Consider the following 26,804-nt stretch of genomic DNA (forward strand, 5'->3'; position numbering starts at 1 on the left):
TTGAGATGTTTCTACAACTTGATTGGGGTCCACCTGTGGAAATTAATTTGATTAGAACGGCACACAATTTATTTGGAATGGCACACACCTGTCTATATAAGGTCCCACAGTGACAGTGCATGTCAGAGCAAATACCAAGCCATGAGGTTTAATGAATTTTCCGTAGAGCTCCGAGACAGGATTCTGTCGAGGCACAGATCTGGGGGAATGGTACTGAAAGATGTCTGCAGCATTGAAGGTCCCCAAGAACACGGTGGCCATCATTCTTAAATGGAAGAAGTTTGCAACCACCAACACTCTTCCTAGAGCTGGCCGCCCGGCCAAACTGAGCAATCGAGGTCAAATGGCCTTGGTCAGGGAGGTGACGAAGAACCTGATGGTCACTCTGACAGAGCTCGATAGTTCCTCTGTGGAGATGGGAGAACCTTCCAGAAGGACAACCATCTCTCCAGCGCTCCAAACATCAGGTCTTTATGGTAGGGTGGCCAGAAGGAGGCCACTCTTCAATAAAAGGCACATGAAAGCCTGCTTGGAGTTTGCCAAGAGACTCTCAGACCATGAGAAACAAGATTCTCTGGTCTGATGAAGGGTACCGGTACCGAGTCAATGTGGAGGCTATACAGTGCCTTGCGAAAGTATTCGGCCCCCTTGAACTTTGCGACCTTTTGCCACATTTCAGGCTTCAAACATAAAGATATAAAACTGTATTTTTTTGTGAAGAATCAACAACAAGTGGGACACAATCATGAAGTGGAACGACATTTATTGGATATTTCAAACTTTTTTAACAAATCAAAAACTGAAAAATTGGGCGTGCAAAATTATTCAGCCCCCTTAAGTTAATACTTTGTAGCGCCACCTTTTGCTGCGATTACAGCTGTAAGTCGCTTGGGGTATGTCTCTATCAGTTTTGCACATCGAGAGACTGACATTTTTTCCCATTCCTCCTTGCAAAACAGCTCGAGCTCAGTGAGGTTGGATGGAGAGCATTTGTGTACAGCAGTTTTCAGTTCTTTCCACAGATCCTCGATTGGATTCAGTTCTGGACTTTGACTTGGCCATTCTAACACCTGGATATGTTTATTTTTGAACCATTCCATTGTAGATTTTGCTTTATGTTTTGGATCATTGTCTTGTTGGAAGACAAATCTCCGTCCCAGTCTCAGGTCTTTTGCAGACTCCATCAGGTTTTCTTCCAGAATGGTCCTGTATTTGGCTCCATCCATCTTCCCATCAATTTTAACCATCTTCCCTGTCCCTGCTGAAGAAAAGCAGGCCCAAACCATGATGCTGCCACCACCATGTTTGACAGTGGGGATCGTGTGTTCAGGGTGATGAGCTGTGTTGCTTTTACGCCAAACATAACGTTTTGCATTGTTGCCAAAAAGTTCAATTTTGGTTTCATCTGACCAGAGCACCTTCTTCCACATGTTTGGTGTGTCTCCCAGGTGGCTTGTGGCAAACTTTAAACGACACTTTTGGATATCTTTAAGAAATGGCTTTCTTCTTGCCACTCTTCCATAAAGGCCAGATTTGTGCAATATACGACTGATTGTTGTCCTATGGACAGAGTCTCCCACCTCAGCTGTAGATCTCTGCAGTTCATCCAGAGTGATCATGGGCCTCTTGGCTGCATCTCTGATCAGTCTTCTCCTTGTATGAGCTGAAAGTTTAGAGGGACGGCCAGGTCTTGGTAGATTTGCAGTGGTCTGATACTCCTTCCATTTCAATATTATCGCTTGCACAGTGCTCCTTGGGATGTTTAAAGCTTAGGAAATCTTTTTGTATCCAAATCCGGCTTTAAACTTCTTCACAACAGTATCTCGGTCCTGCCTGGTGTGTTCCTTGTTCTTCATGATGCTCTCTGCGCTTTTAACGGACCTCTGAGACTATCACAGTGCAGGTGCATTTATACGGAGACTTGATTACACACAGGTGGATTGTATTTATCATCATTAGTCATTTAGGTCAACATTGGATCATTCAGAGATCCTCACTGAACTTCTGGAGAGAGTTTGCTGCACTGAAAGTAAAGGGGCTGAATAATTTTGCACGCCCAATTTTTCAGTTTTTGATTTGTTAAAAAGGTTTGAAATATCCAATAAATGTCGTTCCACTTCATGATTGTGTCCCACTTGTTGTTGATTCTTCACAAAAAAATACAGTTTTATATCTTTATGTTTGAAGCCTGAAATGTGGCAAAAGTTCACAAAGTTCAAGGGGGCCGAATACTTTCGCAAGGCACTGTATATAGGGGGTACCGGTACTGAGTCAATGTGGAGGCTATATATAGGGTTTACCGGTACTGAGTCAATGTGGAGGCTATATACAGGGGGTACCGGTATAGAGTCAATGTGGAGGCTAGATACAGGGGGTACCGGTACCGAGTCAATGTGGAGGCTATATACAGGGGGTACCGGTTACCGAGTCAATGTGCGGGTCATTTGTAAAATGACTATGCATAGATAATAAACAGCGAGTAGCAGCAGTGTAAAAAGCAAACATACTTGATGTAGGTCTTTTACTGGTTAATTGATAAAATAGGACAATTCCCTTAATAAATGGGGCGCCATGTGAAGACGTTTTACACAGTAGACGTTAATAGGACGTTCTCTCAACTAACAATAAACTAACTGTTGGATATTCAATTTAATTTCTTGAATTTCACATAACATTATTTTTTGGACTGACTGAATTAAAACTCCCATCCTTGCTGCACAAGAATAATCTTAGTTTGATTTCCAATTGAAATTCACGGTGGATGATTTTACTCGAATAGGGGCACAACAAAAAAACTTTAGACTAAACATTTTTAAAAAGTTGAACATTTATGTTCATAGTACTTATTGCATACCTAAAACCTCTACTCTCACCTTGAGCTTGAGTAATCTGACGAGGAAATGTCATCAATCAGCTTCTGATTCGTTTGCCAAAGTTCATTATACATTGAATGCCAAAACACCCTATGGAGGTTTTATGAGTGATAAACACCCTATGGAGGTTTTATGAGTGATACCGAAAGAGACCTCCATCAAGTATGTTCATGAGGCAAGCCACCATATGGGCTCGGCTTAATGCGGCGGAACCCATCTGGACTGCATCCCATTATTACAACCATAACTCAAGAGAGCCAGAGAGAGAAGTAGAGGATATGAAGAGAGAAGTAGAGGATATGAAGAGAGAAGTAGAGGATATGAAGAGAGAAGTAGAGGATATGAAGAGAGAAGTAGAGGATATGAATAGATAGGTAGAGGATATGAAGTGATAAGTAGAGGATATGAAGAGAGAAGTAGAGGATATGAAGAGAGAAGTAGAGGATATGAAGAGAGAAGTAGAGGATATGAAGAGAGAAGTAGAGGATATGAAGAGAGAAGTAGAGGATATGAAGAGAGAAGTAGAGGATATGAAGAGAGAAGTAGAGGATATGAAGAGAGAAGTAGAGGATATGAAGAGAGAAGTAGAGGATATGAATAGATAGGTAGAGGATATGAAGTGATAAGTAGAGGATATGAAGAGATAGGTAGAGGATATGAAGAGAGAAGTAGAGGATATGAAGAGAGAAGTAGAGGAAATGAAGAGAGAAGTGGAGGAAATGAAGAGAGAAGTGGAGGAAATGAAGAGAGAAGTAGAGAAGTACAGGATATGAAGAGAGAAGTACAAGATATGAAGAGAGAAGTGGAGGAAATGAAGAGAGAAGTAGAGAAGTACAGGATATGAAGAGAGAATTACAAGATATGAAGAGAGAAGTAGAGAAGTACAAGATATGAAGAGAGAAGTGGAGGAAATGAAGAGAGAAGTAGAGAAGTACAGGATATGAAGAGAGAATTACAAGATATGAAGAGAGAAGTAGAGAAGTACAAGATATGAAGAGAGAAGTACAAGATATGAAGAGAGAAGTAGAGAAGTACAGGATATGAAGAGAGAAGTACAAGATATGAAGAGAGAAGTGGAGAAGTACAGGATATGAAGAGAGAAGTAGAGGAAATGAAGAGAGAAGTGGAGGAAATGAAGAGAGAAGTAGAGAAGTACAGGATATGAAGAGAGAAGTACAGGAAATGAAGAGAGAAGTAGAGGAAATGAAGAGAGAAGTGGAGGAAATGAAGAGAGAAGTAGAGAAGTAGAGGATATGAAGAGAGAAGTAGAGGAAATGAAGAGAGAAGTGGAGGAAATGAAGAGAGAAGTAGAGAAGTACAGGATATGAAGAGAGAAGTAGAGAAGTAGAGGATATGAAGAGAGAAGTAGAGGAAATGAAGAGAGAAGTGGAGGAAATGAAGAGAGAAGTAGAGAAGTACAGGATATGAAGAGAGAAGTAGAGAAGTAGAGGAAATGAAGAGAGAAGTAGAGGATATGAAGAGAGAAGTAGAGGATATGAAGAGAGAAGTACAGGATATGAAGAGAGAAGTAGAGGATATGAATAGATAGGTAGAGGATATGAAGTGATAAGTAGAGGATATGAAGAGATAGGTAGAGGATATGAAGAGAGAAGTAGAGGATATGAAGAGATAAGTAGAGGATATGAAGAGATAAGTAGAGGATATGAAGAGAGAAGTAGAGGATATGAATAGATAGGTAGAGGATATGAAGTGATAAGTAGAGGATATGAAGAGAGAAGTAGAGGATATGAATAGATAGGTAGAGGATATGAAGAGAGAAGTAGAGGATATGAAGAGATAAGTAGAGGATATGAAGAGAGAAGTAGAGGAAATGAAGAGAGAAGTAGAGGATATGAAGAGAGAAGTAGAGGAAATGAAGAGAGAAGTAGAGGATATGAAGAGAGAAGTAGAGGATATGAATAGATAGGTAGAGGATATGAAGAGAGAAGTAGAAGATAATTCTGTGAAAGATAGACAAAAATTGAGGTAGCGCAGAGAGGGAGAAAGAATAAATGAAAGGGAGAGTGGAAAATAGAGAATGTGGCAGAGAGATGAAGCCGGGAGGAGGAGTGAGAAGGTGGGATGGATATGCAGACAGAGTGCGAACACCATCAATGTTGCTGTCTGGGCAGAGGTTAACCTGATTAAGGCTGTTAACGCTGCCGAATGGGGTGCTGGAGGAGATCATTACTCAAAGGGTGACAAACACAGACATCAACACATCAGCAGCAGGCAAAATCATCTCTTTCTCTCTCTCTCTCTCTCTCTCTCTCTCTCTCTCTCTCTCTCTCTCTCTCCTTACTCTCTCTTTCCTTCTCTGTCCCCCCCTCTCTCTCTCCTTCCCTCTCGCTCTATGTCTCTCTCCCCCCTCTCTGTCTCTCTGTCCAATCACAGACACATTGTAGCTCTGATTAGCCCTCTTAGCCATAGCCATGCAGTCTGACTGAAGTCTGACCAAGGCTGCTAAAAACGTTTAGAAAAACAATGGACAAATGGCTTAGAATCAATATTATTCTCTTTCCAAGTGTCAACCTAAAAGAACAATCAGGAAGTCTGCAACAGGTCTGTTTTTCCAACTCCACTCCTTCATATAAAAGCACTCCTGAGTTCCCATAGCAACAGTACTTTTTTTACGCTTGCTATTTTCTTCCAATGTGGCCAACCAGGTTTCACCTTATTGACTAATTTACATTAGTTCTGGGAGGTTATTCAACAAGTAAGAGTAGTTCACCAAGTCACCTTCGCTGCACCCTCATGCAAAAAAGCTTTATCTTGAATACATGTACAGCTGCAGAGGTCTGAAGGATGATTAAATATGAGGACTTCTGACTTCTGTGAAGGCGCTCTGCTCTGGCTGGCCAATCCATCAGCAGGGTTTCTTCCAGTTCTATGCAATCCCATTCGGAATGAACGATGCGCCTTCATCATCGGCGAACAGGTCAATCTCTTCTCAAACTGCATTTACATGAAATGTTTCATCACTCCAGTCACTCCTTAACACGACCCGCCCCTCTGCGGGGCTACCAGCGCTGTATAACAATTGAGAGAATTGTTCCATGGCCTTGACACTGTTTATCGCAGATGGCAAGGTCAAGAAAACTTTAATATCACGCATTTTCTCAGTGCCATGCTGAACCAAACCATTATGTTCACATTGTCCTTTCCTCCTCAGTATCAACAGCTATCGTTGTTTCCCACCAAGAGTTTCGCGAATATTCCTTTGACCAGCTATAATAAAATAAAAAGCCATGTTTCTACTTGTGATCCAGTCCCTTGTCACGCTGCAAATAAACCAAAGTCGTGCTCATTTGCACGTACAGTGGAAAACATGTCAAAAGGTTTCGGTTACCTAAAACTGAAACGAGCGCTTCCTTTTGAACAAGTAAAAGTTGCTCCCTCCTTGTTTCAGTCCATTTTATTTCATTAGTTGCGTAATGAACTAACCCTGTTTTCAACCGGGTAGGTCTCTCCCGGGTGGGTCTCTCCCTGGTGGGTCTCTCCCGGGTGGGTCTCTCCCGGGTGGGTCTCTCCCTGTCCACCATTTTGGAAAACACTAGTTCAACTCTATATCTTTCATTCTAGAAACATGTTTGACTAGAACATCTCTAGAAGTTATAAAGTGGTTCACAGAGAGGTGTCTCTTTCTTTAAACGGATGACTGACATTCACCATCACAGTATGTCAATAGATTTCTAGAAATCCTCCCAGCGCTCATCCCAGAGTCTGGAAAACAGCAAGAGGGTGAGTGCAAATTAAATCACTTGCTAACAGTGACATGATGTCAGAACACAAATATCACATAACAAAGCAATTACAATTAAGTGGCCAAGACACACACGCACACACACACACACACACACACAGACAGACAGACACATGCTAATCTTGTCCATTGTGCTGATGCAGTATGAGTCTTCTTTTTGCATTGAAAAAGGGAATATTTAACGATGACATGAAAAATGAAAAAGGGCTGAAATACACTGCATTCAATATCCAGGCAGCCCATTCCTTCATCCTTCATCCTGAAAGGAGATTTGGGAGAATGTAATCTTACGGCCATGGCGCTGACAATCAATGTCCTCACAATATTGAATCAGTGGTATATTTCCTTTGCATTAAATGTATTTCAATTGAAGAGGGTCGATACACATTCAATCCGAGACACACACAAAAAAAAACCTGTACGCTTCTACATTAAAGATAGTCAACTGTGTGTGGGAAAAATACTAGGGCTTTAACCTTCTGCGAAACTTACACACTCAGGAAAATGCAAAGCAAATGCCCTCAGTACCTAGATGCACGTGAATGCCGCTGTAGATAGGTAAGGTAAGCTTTATCTTTATTCATAGTGTTCTATAAGTTATTGTTCTACTGCATAAAGGAGAACCACATCAGCTGTAAGATTCTTTGGTTTTGCCATTTTCCGTGCTGAACCCTGAGCCCAAACGTCCCAATAGCAGTGTAAACATTGTTTGATGACTGCACATAACATCAAGGTGGAGAGTGAGATGTAAATTGTCAGCTCATTGAAAAATTATTTAATTTGATTAAAATATGTTAATGACATTTCTTAAAACAGTAAATTTTGTATTACATTTTCATGTAGCGTTTAAGTACCTTAAAAGGAGAGATGAACACGTCAATAGAAACTATATGCATTTTCCATTTGTTACATGTTGCCATATCTGATCATTTTCAACCATAGTTCGTCAAACCAAGATCAAAGTAAATCAACGTTTATTGGTTTCATACACAGATCTGCAGGTGTTTTAGCAATTGCAGGGAAATGCATGTGTTACTAGCTCCTACAGTTCAGTAGAATGTCTCAGTGGAGGCTTGTGGGAGGATATATAGGAGGACAGGCTCATTTTAATGGCTGGAATGGAATGAATGGAACGGTTTTAAACACATCAAATGTATGGAAAACAAAAACTAGACCACCTTTACTCCACACACAGAGACCCCTACAAAGCTCTCCCTCACTCTCCATTTGGCAAATCTGACCATAACTCTATCCTCCTGATGCTTACAAGCAAAAACTAAAGCAAGAAGTACCAGTGACTCGCTCAATAAGGAAGTGGTCAGAGGACGCAGATGCAAAACTACAGGACTGTTTTGCTAGCACAGACTGGAATATGTTCCGGGATTCTTCCGATGGCATTGAGGAGCGCACCGCATCAGTGACTGACTTCATCAATAAGTGCATCGATGACGTCGTCTCCACAGTGACCGTACATACCCCAAACAGAAGCCATGGATTACAGGCAACATCCGCACTGAGCAGGGTAGAGCTGGGTAGAGCTGCCGCTTTCAAGGATCGGGATCCTAACGGCTTATAAAAAGTTTCACTATGCATTCCGAGGAACCATCAAACAGGCAAAGCATCAATACAGGACTAAGATTGAATCATGCTACATTGGCTCAGACGCTCACCGGATGTGGCAAGGCTTGCAAACTATTACGGAGGGAAGCACAACCGTGAGCTGCCCAGTGAAACAAGACTGCCAGACGAGCTAAATAACTTCTATGCTCGCTTCGAGGTAAGCAACGCTGAAGCATGCATGAGAGTATCACCTGTTTCGGACGACTGTGTGATCACGCTCTCCGTACCCAATGTGAGTAAGACCTTTAAACAGGTCAACATTCACAAGGCCGCAGGGCCAGACGGATTACCAGGACATGTACACCGAGCATGCGCTGACCAACTGGCAAGTGTATTCACTGACATTTTCAACCTGTCCCTGACCGATTCTGTAATACCAGCATGTTTCAAGCAGAACACCATAGCCCCTGTGCCCTAGAACACCAAGGTAACCTGCCTAAATGACAAACAACTCGTAGTACTCACATCTGTAAACATGACGTGCTTTGAAAGGCTGTTCATGGTTAACATCAACACCGTTATCCCAGAAACCCTAGACCCACTCCAATTTGCACACTGCCCCAACAGATCAACAGATGATGCAATCTCTATAGCACTCCACACTGCCTTTTCCCACCTGGACAAAAGGAACACCTACATGAGAATGCTATTCATTGACTACAGCTCAGTGCTCAACACCATAGTGCCCTCAAAAGCTCATCACTACATTAAGGACCCGGGACTAAACACCTCCCTCTGCAACTGGATCCTGGACTTCATGACAGGCTGCCCTCAGGTGGTAAGGGTAGGTAACAACACATCTCCCAGGCTGATCCTCAACACTGGGGGCCCTCAGGGGTGTGTACTTAGTCCCCTTCTGTACTCCCTGTTCACCCCTGACAGCATTGCCAAGCACGACTCCAACACCATCATTAAGATTGCCAATGACACAACACTGACAACGATGAGACAGCCTATAGGGAGGATGTCAGAGACCTGGCAGTGTGGTGCCAGGATAACAACCTCTCACTCGATGTGATCAAGACAAAGGATATTATTGTGGACTACAGAAAAAGGAGGACCGAGCAAGCTCCCATTCTCATTGACGGGGCTGTAGTGGAGCAGGTTGAGAGCTTCAAGTTCCTTGGTGTCCACATCACCACCAAACTATCATGGTCCAAACACACCAAGACAGTTGTGAAGAGGGCATGACAACACATTTTCGCCCTCAGGAGACTGAAGAGATTTGGCATGGGTCCTCAGATCCTCAAAAAGTTATACTGCTGCACCATCAAGAGCATCCTGACTGGTTGCATCACCGCCTGGAATGGCAACTGCTCGGCCTCCGACCACAAGGCACTACAGAGGGTAGTGGCCCAGTACATCACTGGGGCCAAGCTTCCTGCCATCCTGGACCTCTATACCAGGCGGTGTCAGAGGAAGGCCCCAAAAATTTCCAAGGACTCCTGTCCCCCTAGTCATAGACTGTTCTCTCTGCTACCAGATGGCAAATGGTACTGGAGAGCCAAGTCTAGGTCAAAAAGGCTTCTTAATAGCTTCTACCCCCAAGCCTTAAGACTATTGAACAGTTAAAGAAATGGTTACCCGGACTATTTGCATTGTCCCCACCCCACTCCCCATTTTTATGCTGCTGCTACTCTCTGTTTATTATCCGTGCAAAGTCACTTTACCTACATATACTTATTAAATGTACATATCTACCTTGACTAACCGGTGCCTCCTCACATTGACTCTGTACCGGAACCCCCCTCGCTACTGTTATTTTAATGTTGATCCTTAATTATAATTATATATATATTTTTTTTTTAACTGCAATGTTGGTTAGGGCTTGTAAGTAAGCATTTGACTGTAAGGTTGTATTCGGCGCGTGTTGTATAATGCATGTGACAAATAAATTTGATTTTGATTTGATTTGAAACCAAGTTTGACTCTGTTCCATTTATTCCATTCCAGTCATTATAAATCTAAATTGCAATAATAATACATTGTGGTCTTTCTCTAACATTTCAAAGATGATGGTACAAAAAAAATACAAAATCTTTTTTTTCTTTGTATTATCTTCTATCTTCTGTTGTGTTCCATTCTACTACATTCCTTTCACATCTCCATACACTTCAAAGTGTTTCCTTTCAAATGGTATCAATAATATGCATATCCTTGCTTCAGGGCCTGAGCAACAGGCAGTTAGAGTTGGGTATGTCATTTTAGGTGAAAAAAATGGGGGGAAAAGGGGGCTAATCAAAGTCACTGATATCCTCTTGAAGCTCCTCTTTCAAAGTCACTGATATCTCTTCTAGCCATGGTAGCCAAAATAATGGGCAACTCGTCCTGTCCAGCATTTTATACATTTTATACATGATAGTGTGCTTTAATTGCTTAATTAACTCAGGAACATCACCTGTGTGGAAGCACCTTTTTTCAAAACTGTGTTTGTTTTATTTTGGCAGTTTCCTGTACACACAAAGCCTGTTATTTATTTGTTATTTCAACTTTCTAAAAAAAGAAAAAGTCTGTTTGGTTGCGTTTTCTAAAGTACATTTTAGTCCTATATCAATTAAAGTTTATTTTGATTGTATCGTGAATTATTGTTTGTGTTCAATCAGATATCCACCAAAATGTAATGTTGTTGTTATGTTGGCGTCAGGTTTTAACCTGGTGAAAGGGTACCAAATATTCTGCTAGCTAGGCCATCACTTCTTCAGTAGATCTAGTTATAACCTTTATTTAACCAGGTAGGCTAGTTGAGAACAAGTTCTCATTTACAACTGCGACCTGGCCAAGATAAAGCATAGCAGTGTGAACAGACAACAACACAGAGTTACACATGGAGTAAACCATAAACAAGTCAATAACACAGAAGAAAAAAAACAAAGAGTCTATATACATTGTGTGCAAAAGGCATGAGGAGGTTGGCGAATAATTACAATTTAGCAGATTAACACTGGAGTGATAAATGATCAGATGGTCATGTGCAGGTAGAGATACTGGTGTGCAAAAGAGCAGAAAAGTAAATAAATAAAAGCAGTATGGGGATGAGGTAGGTAAATTGGGTGGGCTATTTACCGATAGACTATGTACAGCTGCAGGGATCGGTTAGCTGCTCAGATAGCAGATGTTTGAAGTTGGTGAGGGAGATAAAAGTCTCCAACAATTTTTGAAATTCGTTCCAGTCACAGTTAGCAGAGAACTGGAAGGAAAGGCGGCCAAATGAGGTGTTGGCTTTAGGGATGATCAGTGAGATACACCTACTGGACCGCGTGCTATGGGTGGGTGTTGACATCGTGACCAGTGAACTGAAATAAGGCGGAGCTTTACCTAGCATGGACTTGTAGATGACCTGGAGCCAGTGGGTCTGGCGACGAATATGTAGCGAAGACCAGCCGACTAGAGCATTGGTGGGTGGTATAAGGTGCTTTAGTAACAAAATGGATGGCACTGTGATAAACTGCATCTAGTTTGCTGAGTAGAGTATTGGAAGCTATTTTGTAGATGACATCGCCTAAGTCGAGGATCGGTCGAGGATCTGTAGGATAGTCAGTTTTACTAGGGTAAGTTTGGCGACGTGAGTGAAGGAGGCTTTGTTGCGAAATAGAAAGCCGACTCTAGATTTGATTTTAGATTGGAGATGTTTGATATGAGTCTGGAAAGAGAGTTTACAGTCTAGCCAGACACCTAGGTACTTATAGATGTCCACATATTCTAGGTCGGAACACTCCAGGGTGGTGATGCTAGTCGGGAGTGCGGGTGCAGGCAGCGAACGGTTGAAAAGCATGCATTTGGTTTTACTAGCGTTTAAGAGCAGTTGGAAGGAGTGTCGTATGGCATTGAAGCTTGTTTGGAGGTTAGATAGCACAGTGTCCACGGAAGGGCCAGAAGTATACAGAATGGTGTCGTCTGCGTAGAGGTGAATCAGGGAATCGCCCGCAGCAAGAGCAACATCATTGATATATACAGAGAAAAGAGTCGGCCCGAGAATTGAACCCTGTGGCACCCCCATAGAGACTGCCAGAGGACCGGACAACATGCCCTCCGATTTGACACACTGAACTCTGTCTGCAAAGTAGTTGGTAAACCAGGCAAGGCAGTCATTAGAAAAACCGAGGCTACTGAGTCTGCCGATAAGAATATGGTGATTGACAGATTCGAAAGCCTTGGCCAGGTCGATGAAGAAGGCTGCACAGTACTGTCTTTTATCGATGGCGGTTATGATATCGTTTAGTACCTTGTGTGTGGCTGAGGTGCACCCGTGATCAGCTCGTTAACCAGATTGCACAACGGAGAAGGTACCGTGGGATTCGAGATGGTCAATGATCTGTTTGTTGACTTGGCTTTTGAAGACCTTAGATAGGCAGGGCAGGATGGATAGAGGGTCCAGATTTTCAAGCCCAGCTGATTTGTATGGGTCCAGGTTTTGCAGCTCTTTCAGAACATCTGCTATCTGGAATTGGGTAAAGGAGAAGCTGGGGAGGCTTGGGCGAGTAGCTGCGGGGGGGCAGAGCTGTGTGCCGAGGTTGGAGTAGCCAGGAGGAAGGCATGGCCAGCCATTGAGAAATGCTTGTTGAAGTTTTCTATTATCATGGATTTATCGGTGGTGACCGTGTTACCTAGCCTCAGTGCAGTGGGCAGCTGGGAGGAGGTGCTCTTGTTCTCCATGGACTTTACAGTGTCCCAGAACCTTTTGGAGTTAGAGCTACAGGATGCAAAAATGTCTGCATGAAAAAGCTCTCCACAGGATATTTTTGTGCTGGTCGAGGGCAGTCAGGTCTGGTGTGAACCAACGGCTATATCTGTTCTTAGTTCTGCATTTTTTGAACGGAGCATGCTTATCTAAGATGGTGAGGAAGTTACTTTTAAAGAATGACCAGGCATCCTCTACTGACGGGATGAGGTCAATATCCTTCCAGGATACCCGGGCCAGGTCGATTAGAAAGGCCTGCTCGCAGAAGTGTTTTAGGGAGCGTTTGACAGTGATGAGGGGTGGTCGTTTGACCGCGGACCCGTAGCGGACACAGGCAATGAGGCAGTGATCGCTGAGATCCTGATTGAAGACAGCGGAGGTGTATTTGGAGGGCCAGTTGGTCAGGATAATGTCTATGAGGGTGCCCATGTTTACATATTTAGGGTTGTACCTGGTGGGTTCCTTGATGATTTGTGTGAGATTGAGGGCATCTAGCTTAGATTGTAGGACTGCCGGGGTGTTAAGCATATCCCAGTTTAGGTCACCTAACAGAACAAACTCTGAAGCTAGATACGGGGCTATCAATTCACAAATGGTGTCCAGGGCACAGCTGGGAGCTGAGGGGGGTCGGTAGCAGGCGGCAACAGTGAGAGACTTATTTCTGGAGAGATTCATTTTTTAAATTAGATAACCACCCTCCAACCACCACCCCATAAATAACTGCCCCCTAAATCACCACCCCATCAATAACCGCCCTCCAACCACCACCCCATCAATAACTGCCCCCTAAATCACCACCCCATCAATAACCGCCCTCCAACCACCACCCCATCAATAACCGGCCCCCAATCACTACCCCATCAATAACAGCCCCCAATCACCACCCCATCAATAACAGCCCCCAATCACCACCCCATCAATAACTGCCCCTCCCCCAATCACCACCCCATCAATAACTGCCCCCCCCAATCACCACCACAGGAGTAACCACCACCCCCATCACCACCACAGGAGTAACCACTACAGTATTAACCACCACAGGAGTAACTGCCACAGGAGTAACCCACAGGAGTAACCCACAGCAGTAACCCACAGCAGTAAGCCACAAGAGTAACCATCACCCCCATCACCACCACAGGAGAAAGCACCACAAGAGTAACCACCACCCCCATCACCACCGCAGGAGTAACCACCACAGGAGTAACCACCACCCCCATCACCACCACAGGAGTAACCACCACAGGAGTAACAACCACCCCCATCACCACCACAGGAGTAACCACCACAGGAGTAACCACCACCCCCATCACCACCACAGGAGTAACCGCCACCCCCATCACCACCACAGGAGTAACCACCACCCCCATCACCACCACAGGAGTAACCACTACAAGAGTAACCGCCACCCCCATCACCACCACAGGAGTAACCACTACAAGAGTAACCACCACCCCCATCACCACCACAGGAGTAACTGCCACCCCGTCACCAACACAGGAGTAACCACCACCCCCATCACCACCACAGGAGTAACCAACACCCCCATCACCACCACAGGACTAACCACCACCCCCATCACCACCACAGGACTAACCACCACCCCCATCACCACCACAGGAGTAAACACCACACCCATCACCACCACAGAAGTAACCGCCACCCCCATCACCACAGGAGTAACCACCACAGGAGTAACCACCACTGGAGTAACCACCACCCCCATCACCACCACAGGAGTAACCACCACCCCCATCACCAACACAGGAGTAACCACCACAGGAGTAACCGCCACCCCCATCACCACCACAGGAGTAACCACCACAGGAGTAACCACCACCCCCATCACCACCACAGGAGTCACCACAGGAGTAACCACCACCCCCATCACCACCACAGGAGTAACCACCACATGAGTAACCACCACCCCCATCACCACCACAGGAGTAACCACCACCCCCATCACGACCCAAGGAGTAACCACCACCCCGATCACCACCACAGGAGTAACCACCACCCCCATCACCACCACAGGAGTAACCACCACCCCCATCACCACCACAGGAGTAACCACCACCCCCATCACCACCACAGGAGTAACCACCACCCCCATCACCACCACAGGAGTAACCACCACAGGAGTAACCACCACCCCCATCACAACCACAGGAACTCGTGATGAGATAGAGAAGACAACTCTAAACCTTTAAACCCTCTGACAGGTTTCAGATGATTGAAGCACTATATTGGATTCCAGCTGAGTCATCCTACATTCTCTCTGAAAGTTTCTCGGCCCAAAAGGTAATTTGTGCTTGATTTGTGGACACAATACCAACCACATGGAGTGCACTCAACCCACCCCACTCCCGTGGTTAGAAGCCAGGGGCCTGCCAGGACTAATCTGCAGTAAATCAGATTGAGGTGCTGATAGCTCTGTGTGTCCCTGATTGCTCCCTGTACCCCTAGTAAGATTTGGGGGGATCCTTCTGGCACTTTCCTCCCCAAGTCATGATTGGCTTGGAGACTCAAGGGGGTCTTTTGGAGCCCATCTGTTTTTCATATTGAGAGCAGACTTGGGGACAGAGGTGATATTACATTTAAAGTGATGAGGGCGGTTGATTCTGATTAAAGTTTAGTGTCTGGAGTCTCTGTCTGTCTGTCTGTCTCGAACCCCACAGTTGAGCCTCCTTTCAGTATTCTTATAGTAGAACTGGCCATCTTGTAATATTATGCACTGATCACTAGGCCAGAATATTACCTTTAAAAGATAAACATGTTCTGGCTTCATAGCAAAGTCAGTGAGTTGTTTTCAGTATGTTTTCAACATAGGTCAATGCACTACAGTACCCTCCTGTTGCCTAGGTGTAAAATGGCCATCACTTGTTTAATTATCGTTGCCTTTTTAATTAGTTTTTCCTAAGGCCCTTAGCCCAAATAATTTGATTTTTCTTAAAGCAATTTCATTTAATGTATGAAATCATATATCCAATTCTGCAAGAGAATCGATAGTGAAGCAAAAGTCACGGCTACATAGATTGACTGCTCAGGGGTAAATTGAGAAAAGAGAGGGTAAGGACTGAGGAGGGACATGCAGCCACCCAACAGAATGACGAGTATGAATTGTTGTCTGTGATTGTGCTGGTGTTAGGTGTAATCAATAGTAGTCTATCACAGTGATGCTGAAATCAATACTAGTATATCAGAGTGATGCTGTAATCAATAGTAGTCTATCACAGTGATGCTGAAATCAATAGTAGTCTATCAGAGTTATGCTGTAATCAATAGTAGTCTATCAGAGTGATGGTGTAATCAATAGTAGTCTATCAGAGTGATGCTGTAATCAGTAGTAGTCTATCAGAGTGATGCTGTAATCAGTAGTAGTCTATCAGAGTGATGGTGTAATCAATAGTAGCCTATCAGAGTTATGGTGTAATCAATAGTAGTCTATCAGAGTTATGGTGTAATCAATATTAGTCTATCAGAGTGATGATGTAATCAATAGTAGTCTATCAGAGTGATGGTGTAATCAATAGTAGTCTATCAGAGTGATGGTGTAATCAATAGTAGTCTATCAGGGTGATGGTATCTGATGTAATCAATAGTAGTCTATCAGAGTGATGGTGTAATCAATAGTAGTCTATCAGAGTGATGGTGTAATCAATAGTAGTCTATCAGAGTGATGGTGTAATCAATATTAGTCTATCAGAGTGATGATGTAATCAATAGTAGTCTATCAGAGTGATGGTGTAATCAATAGTAGTCTATCAGAGTGATGCTGTAATCAATAGTAGTCTATCAGAGTGATGCTGTAATCAGTAGTAGTCTATCAGAGTGATGCTGTAATCAGTAGTAGTCTATCAGAGTGATGGTGTAATCAATAGTAGTCTATCAGAGTGATGATGTAATCAATATTAGTCTATCAGAGTGATGATGTAATCAATAGTAGTCTATCAGAGTGATGCTGTAATCAATAGTAGTCTATCAGAGTGATGGTGTAATCAATAGTAGCCTATCAGAGTTATGGTGTAATCAATAGTAGTCTATCAGAGTTATGGTGTAATCAATAGTAGTCTATCAGAGTGATGGTGTAATCAATAGTAGTCTATCAGAGTGATGCTGTAATCAATAGTAGTCTATCAGAGTGATGTGTAATCAATAGTAGTCTATCAGAGTGATGCTGTAATCAATAGTAGTCTATCAGAGTGATGCTGTAATCAATAGTAGTCTATCAGAGTGATGCTGTAATCAATAGTAGTCTATCAGAGTGATGCTGTAATCAATAGTAGTCTATCAGAGTGATGGTGTCTGCTGTAATCAATGCATTTTTAAAAATAAATATAGTACTTTTTTTCAGTTAGTATGCGAGGCAGTGACTGTGAGTAGGAAAGAATCTACCATTATCTAAAATAATAGTTTCATCTCAAGACAATAATAATAATAATAATAGTTATTCACTGGTGTTGTTTTGAACAATTGTATCTCCTATGTCGAGATTGATTGCAATCATGGTCGGTTGTGAGGCACAAAACACAAACATGTCATAGCAATCAACTCGCCGCAGCAGCAACGATTACAGTTGCAGTCAGAGATAAAAAACAAAGGCTACTGTATCCATGAGGTTAGGCCTATGAACAAGGTTATTCTACATCTGTGTGTTCATTTGCAGATCTGGTTTTCTTTTAAGCTATTATTGAGATGATTTGTGTGTAAGCCAATAGCCCTCTACAAAATCAAATCAAATCAAATTTATTTGTCACATACACATGGTTAGCAGATGTTAATGCGAGTGTAGCGAAATGCTTGTGCTTCTAGTTCCGACAATGCAGTAATAACCAAAACATATTTTACCATTTATAAATCACTTACTGCTCATGCTTCCGGCAAACTGTTTTGAGTCTTCACCCATGGATGCAATGAAATACTGTAAGCACACCCAGGTCACCCGTGAAACAAGTATTCAAGGTCCATCCATGTCTGAGGATGTCGGGAGATGATGTGGAAACCGGCCACTAGGGGCAGCAGTGAGCGCTTCTACCTTCAAATAGGTTTGGGTTTTGCTCTAATTCCAAAGGTTGCAAGTTTGAATCCAGTGACAGAAAGTTGTTTTTTGAGATTTTAGTTTTAAGCCTATCCCAAACTTTAACCATTACCTTAACCATTCAGAGTTAATGCCTAACCTTAAGATTTCAGATATAATGGATAAACTTAACCTTAAACAGATCTATATTTGACATTTGCAACTAGCCTCGAAATTTGACTTTAATAAGAAACACGGGTTAACGTCTAATTCTGAGACTGTGAGAGCTGGTCGGTATGCAAGTGAACCTCAAGAAATGCTATAGGGTAGAATGTGAAAATTTACAAGGCAGTATATTATTCCATGAGACAAAAACTAGAATGAAACAATATTTAGGACTTTATTGAAAGTTGAACAGGTGACTTACAGTCAAGAGCCATTGTCGGCATTTCCTTTACAGTTCCTTTACAAAAAAAAAGGTGAGATTCAGTTTCCTCTCTCTATGCACAAATACACAAGACTGGCTGGGCTGAGGGAAAAAAAACAGAGCAGTGATTGTCTGCTGAGTAGTGTTGAGTTGTGTTGGGGTTCAGAATGTCGTCAGTCTACGGTGAGACGGACACAAGTCCTGCTGAGACTGAGGATGTCCTCATGTGAACACCTTATCAGCCACTTGACACCAGTTGTCCATTTTCTCTTTTCCTAAACAGGCAAGGCCACTTTGATATTCACCAGGTGTCATATTACTTAGATCAGAGTGAAAACAAGCCGTGCGTACATACAATGCTTTCGTAACAAACCCCCCCCCCAAAAAAAAAAAACATCTACCAAATAATCATGAAGTTGTTTCCATAATGTAAAATAGGAAAAATAAATACCCCAATAAAAGAGAAGTGCAGGTACTCCTAAATTCTTAAGTTCTTTTAAAAAATGAATTATGACAACAATATTGCGTGGCAAACCTAAGGGTTTGCAGTATTCTAATACCGTAACAAGAACAACAAATGAGTCAATTTAAGAATGTGTGCAAATGAAATGCTTCATGGATAAAATCCACCTTTCTACACCAAAGAAATATAGAACAAACTCATAATGTTATTGACAATAGTTCTAATTTGTGTATATATCTTTTTGTATACACTAATTTGTGTGGTAAAGCGAAGCCTCTCCCCTAGTGTCTCATCCAAGTGCAGATGATCTCTGGCAATCTGCTTAATTAAATGTATATTTATTAAAACTTTGCGCCAGGCCTGACGAGATTTCGATATCTCTTTAAAATTCCATTTAGCAAGACAGTTAACAAATAATTGTGTTTCCTTAACGATGACAGCCATCACTAAAGAAAATAACCTCAATCTTCATTATCATCACTTTGGAAGCAGAATTACTTAATTATCAGTTGTGGTAGAGATTAGCTAAAATGTAATCATTGAAAACCCCAAAAGGTATTTATTAAATGTGTTTTTCTAACTGAAAAGAATCCTATAAAAGGTTTTATTGTTTTTATGTAACTCAAATAACCCCTGGGTGGGGGGGGGGTGTTACACATCCACTATAGTTGATGAAACTGTTGAAATGGGACAATGAGAAAAAATATATTGCCAACATTGTACGGTTTGGGTCAGCACGATAGTGGGAAAAAGGATATGCAGAACTGTGTTGGTTCCATTTAGGTTGTAATGTTTTCTCCAACTAATGATCAAATGTATAAGGCCTCATCAGAGCTCTTAACCAAAAACTAGATTTGTTTTGTTTCCCAGCTGTTTTTTGCCTTGCTTTTTCCATCCTGGATTTCCCACAGTTCCATTTCTACTCACTGCATGCAAAATACCAGTTGACATTCTCCTTGGCTTAGTATTTTTACAAGTGCCCACAGCTTTGCTGTAAATCGTTTCTCAACACTAACTGTATTTTCCAATGCTGTTACAGCTATGTTTCCGTAAAAAAACAACTAAAAAAACAACAAATTTAACCATCATGGTTGCTAGAACACCTCATAGGATAGATAAAACAATCACAACAGCTTTAAATTTTGAACTTACCGATACGGTGCAATCACTGCAGATGTTTACAAGGCTTCCAGGCTGTGACATGATAGTGTTCTCTTCATCGCTACCCCCCCAACCCCAGTCTCTTTGCCTTATCTCACCTTCCCTGCTACACCGTTCAGAGGTATTGTGACACTCTAAGCATGTTCATTCGGAACTTGAGCGTGAGAGCGGACAAATCGGACAGGTGTCTAGATACCGTTATAGGATTGTAGATTGTGACCGTGTTCGGTAGGCACCAAATGGAAGAAAAGGGAGAGAGACTACTGGACTACCGGTCGAATAAGATTTCTGTTTTCTGTTTCAAAAAATGTTGCTACGGTGAGCTCTACTGAATATGGACCAGAGTAAGCCTGAATTGATCAAATCCACCATTGATGAAAACCTGCTGTAAAATCCATAAGGATTTATCCTGTTTTGAGAATCTCTTCCATAAATATAACTGCCTGCCAGCAGCAATGAACAGGGTTCACAGGATGACAAAGGATACAAGATCAATTGAATAACAAAGCACTCTATCATGTTGGAAGCATCTTCCTTTAAGTGCAATCAAAATATGGAGTGAAAGTGACGTATGGTTTTATGAGGTGAATGTGGTTTTGAGCATGAGCCTTACATATGAAAAGAATGAGTTGTTAATAATAATTAACTGTGGTTAATTTTCGGGATGTCAATAATAGTTTCACGTTGACAGGCCACTGTGGAATAGATTTGCAGTATAAAAAAAAAAAATGTGTCAATAACTCTGCCATGTTTTGAAAATACAATCTACACTGAATGTTCTAAATCAGAAGGTTTGCATGGGTGGGAGTTCAATTCACCAGGCGGTAAATTGGTTAATAGACCAATAACAAAGAGTTCCAAACCTACCTGCCAATAACAGCTAGTTTTGAGTTTTCCCATCCCCACGTACACCATGGGGTCTTGCTTGAGAAATAGTTTTGCTAAAAACTATTGTCCATTTCAATGGAAAACTATTACAGTAAGGTATTTAATAGTTGACAAGAAATGATTTGACATTGATATAAAAACGTCTAAATTCGGCCTTTACGATATCAATGCCAAACTTAACATGGTTCATCATGGTAATGTCTTTGATGACCCTAAGAAGTTGCAAATTGATAGGACATTGTGAAATGGATTTACAAAGGATTTAAATGGACACGTAAATCAGATTTCTAGATTTAATAATTACTCAGCCCTGTTAATCAATCCCTTATTTATGTTATTTTTATCATGAGTATACGGTTTTCAAAGGTTTTCCAAAATGTCCAAGATGTAGGAAAATCTATCCTGGCTGGCCTTATGGGTCCTTGAGGTAAATTTGTTCAGTATGAGGAAAGACACCTACATACAAAGTTTAAAGTCTGTAGGTCATACTGGGCGGCGGATATGAGGGTTTAAATGAGACTGCATATAACAGCGCCACCTATAGGTCAATCACTACCATTCTTTTAGACCAAGTTACTCATGGCCTCTAGTTTTTGTGTGCCGAATTCAAACAAAAGTTATCAATTTACGCTTGAGTTATTTTACCATGTCAAGGAAAACATTATAATATAAGAATAACAATAGGTTTTACAGCAAAGCTGTGAACCCCTAAATATCAGTTTGAAACAAATGTTACAGATCATAGTGAACCCTGGGACAGATTACAGGGCCAGTTGAAGAGATGTCAGGCTACTCATTTCACCATGACAAGATGTTGTACTTGAAAATGTCACTGTTGTAACACCACTGAAGCATAGATATCGGTTCACTCCTTGTTCCGTTTGAACGTCACTGTGACATGAGAATGTCTGGACATTTGTGCGTTGAGGTCCTTCCAACGGGTCCCAACGTTTTAAGCTTTGCATCATTTCATGTTAAAACATTACTAACAAAATCTCCAAAATGTCATCCTTTGAAAAATCCAGCCAGTATGCAGAGTGCCCAAAACAAGCATTTTGAATGGAAAACCACCAGCCTACAGTTAATTCTCAACCCACATTGATGCATTTATACACACCAATCAAATGTCCTCTCAGAGTACAGCATCATCCTATCGTCATCTAAAAAGTCCTTTCTTGTATCCTTATTCATATCCTTCTGTTTACTTCACTTGTTTGTTCTGTTGTCCGCGCTGATGGTTCGGCGGGGGCTCAACCGAGGGCTAAGAGACGAAGAGGTTGCCGCCGTCGCTGTGGCCATAGAGGTCTGCCAGTTTCTTGAAGCGTGGCCCCCAGTCGCTGAGGTAGTCGTAGTTCTGCTCTGAGTCCATGCTCAGGGAATCCAGCGAGCTGAGGGACTCTGCGGCCGAGCCGCTTCCCTCGAAGGCGTACGTCTGCAGTGAGTCATAGGGCGGTGCTGACAGGTCCACGTCGGCCTCCTTCAGCCGGTCCCAGATGAACTCGCGGAAGATGCCATTGTCCGGCGGTGGCCGGGAAGACGAGAAGAGGGTGGGCACTTCTGGGGTGACATCACGGCGGTTCTTGCTGCCGCTCTCGCGGACTACGTTGAGGTTGCGCAGAGCGACCATGTCAAAGGCCTCGGTGTCCTCCTCGCCGCCGCCCTCGTCGTCGTAGCGCACAATGTTCTCGCGCACGTCACGCTCCTCGTCCAGGATCAAGGGCTCCTTCTTCCTCCGTCGCTGCATGGTGATGATCAACAGGACCAGCACTGTGGAGAGAGGGAGACAGAGAGACAGGCATGACCATATTAGAGACACATATTTCCATCAGATTATACAGATTCGCAAAGAATTTAAAAACAAACCCAATTTTGATGAACTCCCATATCTACTGGGTGAAATACCAGTGTGCCATCACAGCAGCAAGATTTGTGACCTGTTGTCACAAGAAAGGACAACCAATGACGAGGAGTAGATAGGAAGGATCGGAGGACCAATGCACAGCGTGATAAGTGTTCATGATATTTATTATAACTCAGAACACTAAAGAATAAAACAACAAGAGAACGAAATGAAACCGAAACAGTTCTGTCTGGTGCCGCCACAAAACAGAAAATAATCACCCACGAAACACAGGTGGGAAAAGGCTACCTAAGTATGATTCTCAATCAGAGACAACTAACCACACCTGCCTCTGATTGAGAACCATACCAGGCCAAACACAGAAATACCAAATCATAGAAAACGCACATAGACTGCCCACCCCAACTCACGCCCTGACCATACTAAAACCAAGACAAAACAAAGGAACTAAGGTCAGAACGTGACAGATACAACTCATATTTATGTTTATTTATTTTCCCTTGAACTATTTTCACATCGTTACAACACTTTATATAGACAAAATATGACATTTGAAATGTCTTTATTCTTTTGGAACTTCTGTGAGTGTAATGTTTACTGTTAATTTGTATTGTTTAATTCACTTTAGTTTATTATCTACTTCACATGCTTTGGCAATATTAACATATGTTTCCCATGCCAATAAAGCCCTTAAATTGAAATTTAATTGAGAGAGAGAGAGAGAGAGAAAGGGAGAGACAGAGGGAGAGACAGAGAGAAGAAGGCAGTCAGCATCACTATCAACAAAGGGCAGAGGACCAAGATGAGTTAATCATGATTAAACAAAGAACAACAAACAACAAAAAATGGTATGCCAATGAATATCATTGGGGAGACATTTTTCATCAAACTAAACAACAGAGCCATCGCAATTCTGTCCAGGACCATTGTGGAGTACAGAGGTGTTCCTTCAGAATTTTGGGTTGTACACTGAAAAATACTAGCAACGATAGGACAGCTCTGTCTGTCACCTGTGTGGGTTTAGGACACTTGGTATCAACACGACCCTTACCCCATCAACATGACCCTTACTCCCATCAACACGACCATTTAGCCTATCAACACGACCATTAACCCTATCAACATAACCCTTAACACTATCAACACGACCCTTACCCCTATCAACATGACCCTTACCCCATCCATACGACCCTTACCGCCATCCATATGACCTGTAACCACATCAACACGACCCTGGGTGGCAAGCTCTGAGAAACAATTTGATGGATAGAGACACTGTGCCAGTAGTGGTGGAGAAAGGAACCATGGATAGATACTACCTGTGTTAGATTTATTACAATAAGCCAATGTTATTCACTGGGTTTTCAGACCCCCCCTCCCCCTTCTCTCTCTCTCTCTCTCTCTCTGGAAAAAGTGTTAGTCATCACAGTCCTGAGTTAAGGTTATTTCAGGTTGATTTCAGGTTATTTCAGGTTGATTTCAGGTGTACCTCACGAGATTCGCAAGATTTAGATTTTGTGAAATATGCTATTAGCCCGCACGTGTTGTTGGAACGTGCGCACACAGAGATAAACAACCAGACAAACCTGTTTACATATCAGGGTTTAACAGTGGCTTTGTCCCAAATGGCACCCTAATTCCTATATACTGTAGTGCCCTACTTTTGACCAGAGCCCAATGATCCCTGGTCATAAGTAGTGCACTATATAGGGAATAGGGTGCCATTTGTGTGGGGGGGGGCAGTCGGTGAGTGTCCCCATGCAGTTGGCTGCTCCCACAAGCTGCTTACGCTGGGAAGGTCAGCGCTAAATCTTTGAAATGAACACAGCATATGCCTATCTGAGTAATAATACAGGAGTATATGCCAGTCATAAAGCCCCTAAAAAAAGCAAACGGTCCAAGTGCTGTCCCCAAAGCATGTCAACGTAGCATAGCATGTCAACGTAGCATAGCATGTCAGCGTAGCATAGCATGTCAGCGTAGCATAGCATGTCAATGTAGCATTGCATGTCAACGTAGCATAGCATGTCAACGTAGCATAGCATGTCAGCTTAGCATAGCATGTCAGAGTAGCATAGCATGTCAACGTAGCATACCATGTCAACGTAGCATAGCATGTCAACGTAGCATAGCATGTCAACGTAGCATTGCATGTCAACATAGCAAAGCATGTCAACGTAGCATAGCATGTCAACGTAGCATAGCATGTCAACGTAGCATTGCATGTCAACGTAGCATTGCATGTCAACGTAGCAAAGCATGTCAACGTAGCATTGCATGTCAACGTAGCATAGCATGTCAACGTAGCAAAGCATGTCAACGTAGTATAGCATGTCAACCTAGCAAGGACCTCTCTCTTTCTCAATTTTCGATGGTACCTTCTGACAAGATAGAAAAGTTTTTTTTTAAATTAAAAAGTCTTAATATAAACCAATTTACTCGTAAAATGCCAAAAGCAAAGTTGAAGGTACATACTCTAGGTTATCCCTAAATCAAACAACACACCAACTGAAAGGGAAAGTGTTTTTGAGGAAGTTTTGGCTTGCAGTGCAGGTTTGGTTCAGCTGTTTCCATTCATGAAATCTGACGATGCTAATATATTAACTCCAGCCTGGAGTAAATAATGGATTATTGTGGTCTCTGTTACCATGGGCCTTCAGACACAACTCAAGGTAAGGGTAAAGTGTCCCAAATATAGATTTTGCATGAACTATCCCTTTAAAGAATAATATAGTGTTGCCGCGCAGCACACTCCATAGTTGAGCACTTGACGACGTGGGCTGTGCACATATATCCACAGCTGCATGCATATAAAGCTTAAGCCATACATCTCCCCTCATCGAACACACACACACACACACACACACACACACACACACACACACACACACACACACACACACACACACACACACACACACACACACACACACACACACACACACACACACACACACACATCTTTGTGTCACACACACAAACACGCTCCCCGAGACACAGTCACAGTCCACCCATCGGGGGTTAGAGAAACTGCCTGCCAGGACCCCTCATCTCCCCGTCAGAGTCAGATCTATACTCCCAGAGCTGAAAATAACACCCGTCGCTGCTGAGTGAGCAAGCGAGGAAGGGGAGGCAAACGTCTAATGATCCATCCTTTAACGGTGCCACCGCCAGGCTAAAATATGGAAGCTGCCCAACCCATACCTCATCCCCAGGCACTATACCACCTCCCTGGGCTAAACAAGCAGAGGGTGGAGGGTGGATGCTGGGGGTGGAGGGTGGAGGGTGGGGTGTGTGGTCACATCACTCTACGTCTTCGCAAGGCAACAGCAGAGGAGGAGGAGTGGAGAGGAGAGGGAGATGAGGAGATGGAGATGAGGGGGAGAGGAGACAGAGATGAGGAGGAGGAGGGGAGAGGGAGATGAGGAAGAGGGGGAGAGGCGAGGGAGATAAGAAGGAGGAAGAAGAGGAGATGAGTGGGAGATGAGGAGGATGGAATAAAGAGTTCTAAGAATAATAAAGGGTTCTAAGAATAATAAAGAGTTCTAAGAATAATAAAGAGTTCTAAGAATAATAAAGGGTTCTAAGAATAATAAAGAGTTCTAAGAATAATAAAGGGTTCTAAGAATAATAAAGAGTTTTAAGAATAATAAAGGGTTCTAAGAATAATAAAGGGCTCTAAGAATAATAAAGGGTTCTAAGAATAATAAAGGGGTATTGTTTGGTCATTCTAATGAAACCTTGAGGGGTATTGTTTGGTCATTCTAATGAAACCTTGAGGGGTATTGTTTGGTGATTATAATGAAACCTTGAGGGGTATTGTTTGGTGATTTAATGAAACCTTAAGGGGTATTGTTTGGTGATTTTAATGAAACCTTGAGGGGATTATTATTATTTATTTTTTTAACCTTTATTTAACCAGGAAGGGCTCATTGAGATTTAAAATATATTTTTCAAGAGCGTCCTGGCCAAGATAGGTAGCACCAAGTCATCACAAAAATTACAGACAAACAACATGAAAAACTGCAGGTAATCTAGTAAAAACCATAGAATTCA

The 26,804-nt window shown here is 42.5% G+C and overlaps 1 protein-coding gene across 1 annotated transcript in view; it reads right to left on the reverse strand.

Moving 5' to 3' along the window:
• Positions 1–18,340: 18,340 nt before the first annotated feature.
• The window catches only part of LOC112246849 (cadherin-7-like), a 61,713-nt gene continuing 53,249 nt past the window's right edge, over positions 18,341–26,804 (reverse strand). The window contains exon 10 of the mRNA XM_024415421.1: positions 18,341–22,654. Coding sequence (XP_024271189.1) covers positions 22,149–22,654 — 506 coding nt within the window. The 3' untranslated portion in view covers positions 18,341–22,148. The remainder of the gene's footprint in view (positions 22,655–26,804) is intronic.

The sequence above is a fragment of the Oncorhynchus tshawytscha genome, linkage group LG28 (assembly GCF_018296145.1).
Source record: "Oncorhynchus tshawytscha isolate Ot180627B linkage group LG28, Otsh_v2.0, whole genome shotgun sequence".
Classification (NCBI taxonomy): domain Eukaryota; kingdom Metazoa; phylum Chordata; class Actinopteri; order Salmoniformes; family Salmonidae; genus Oncorhynchus; species Oncorhynchus tshawytscha.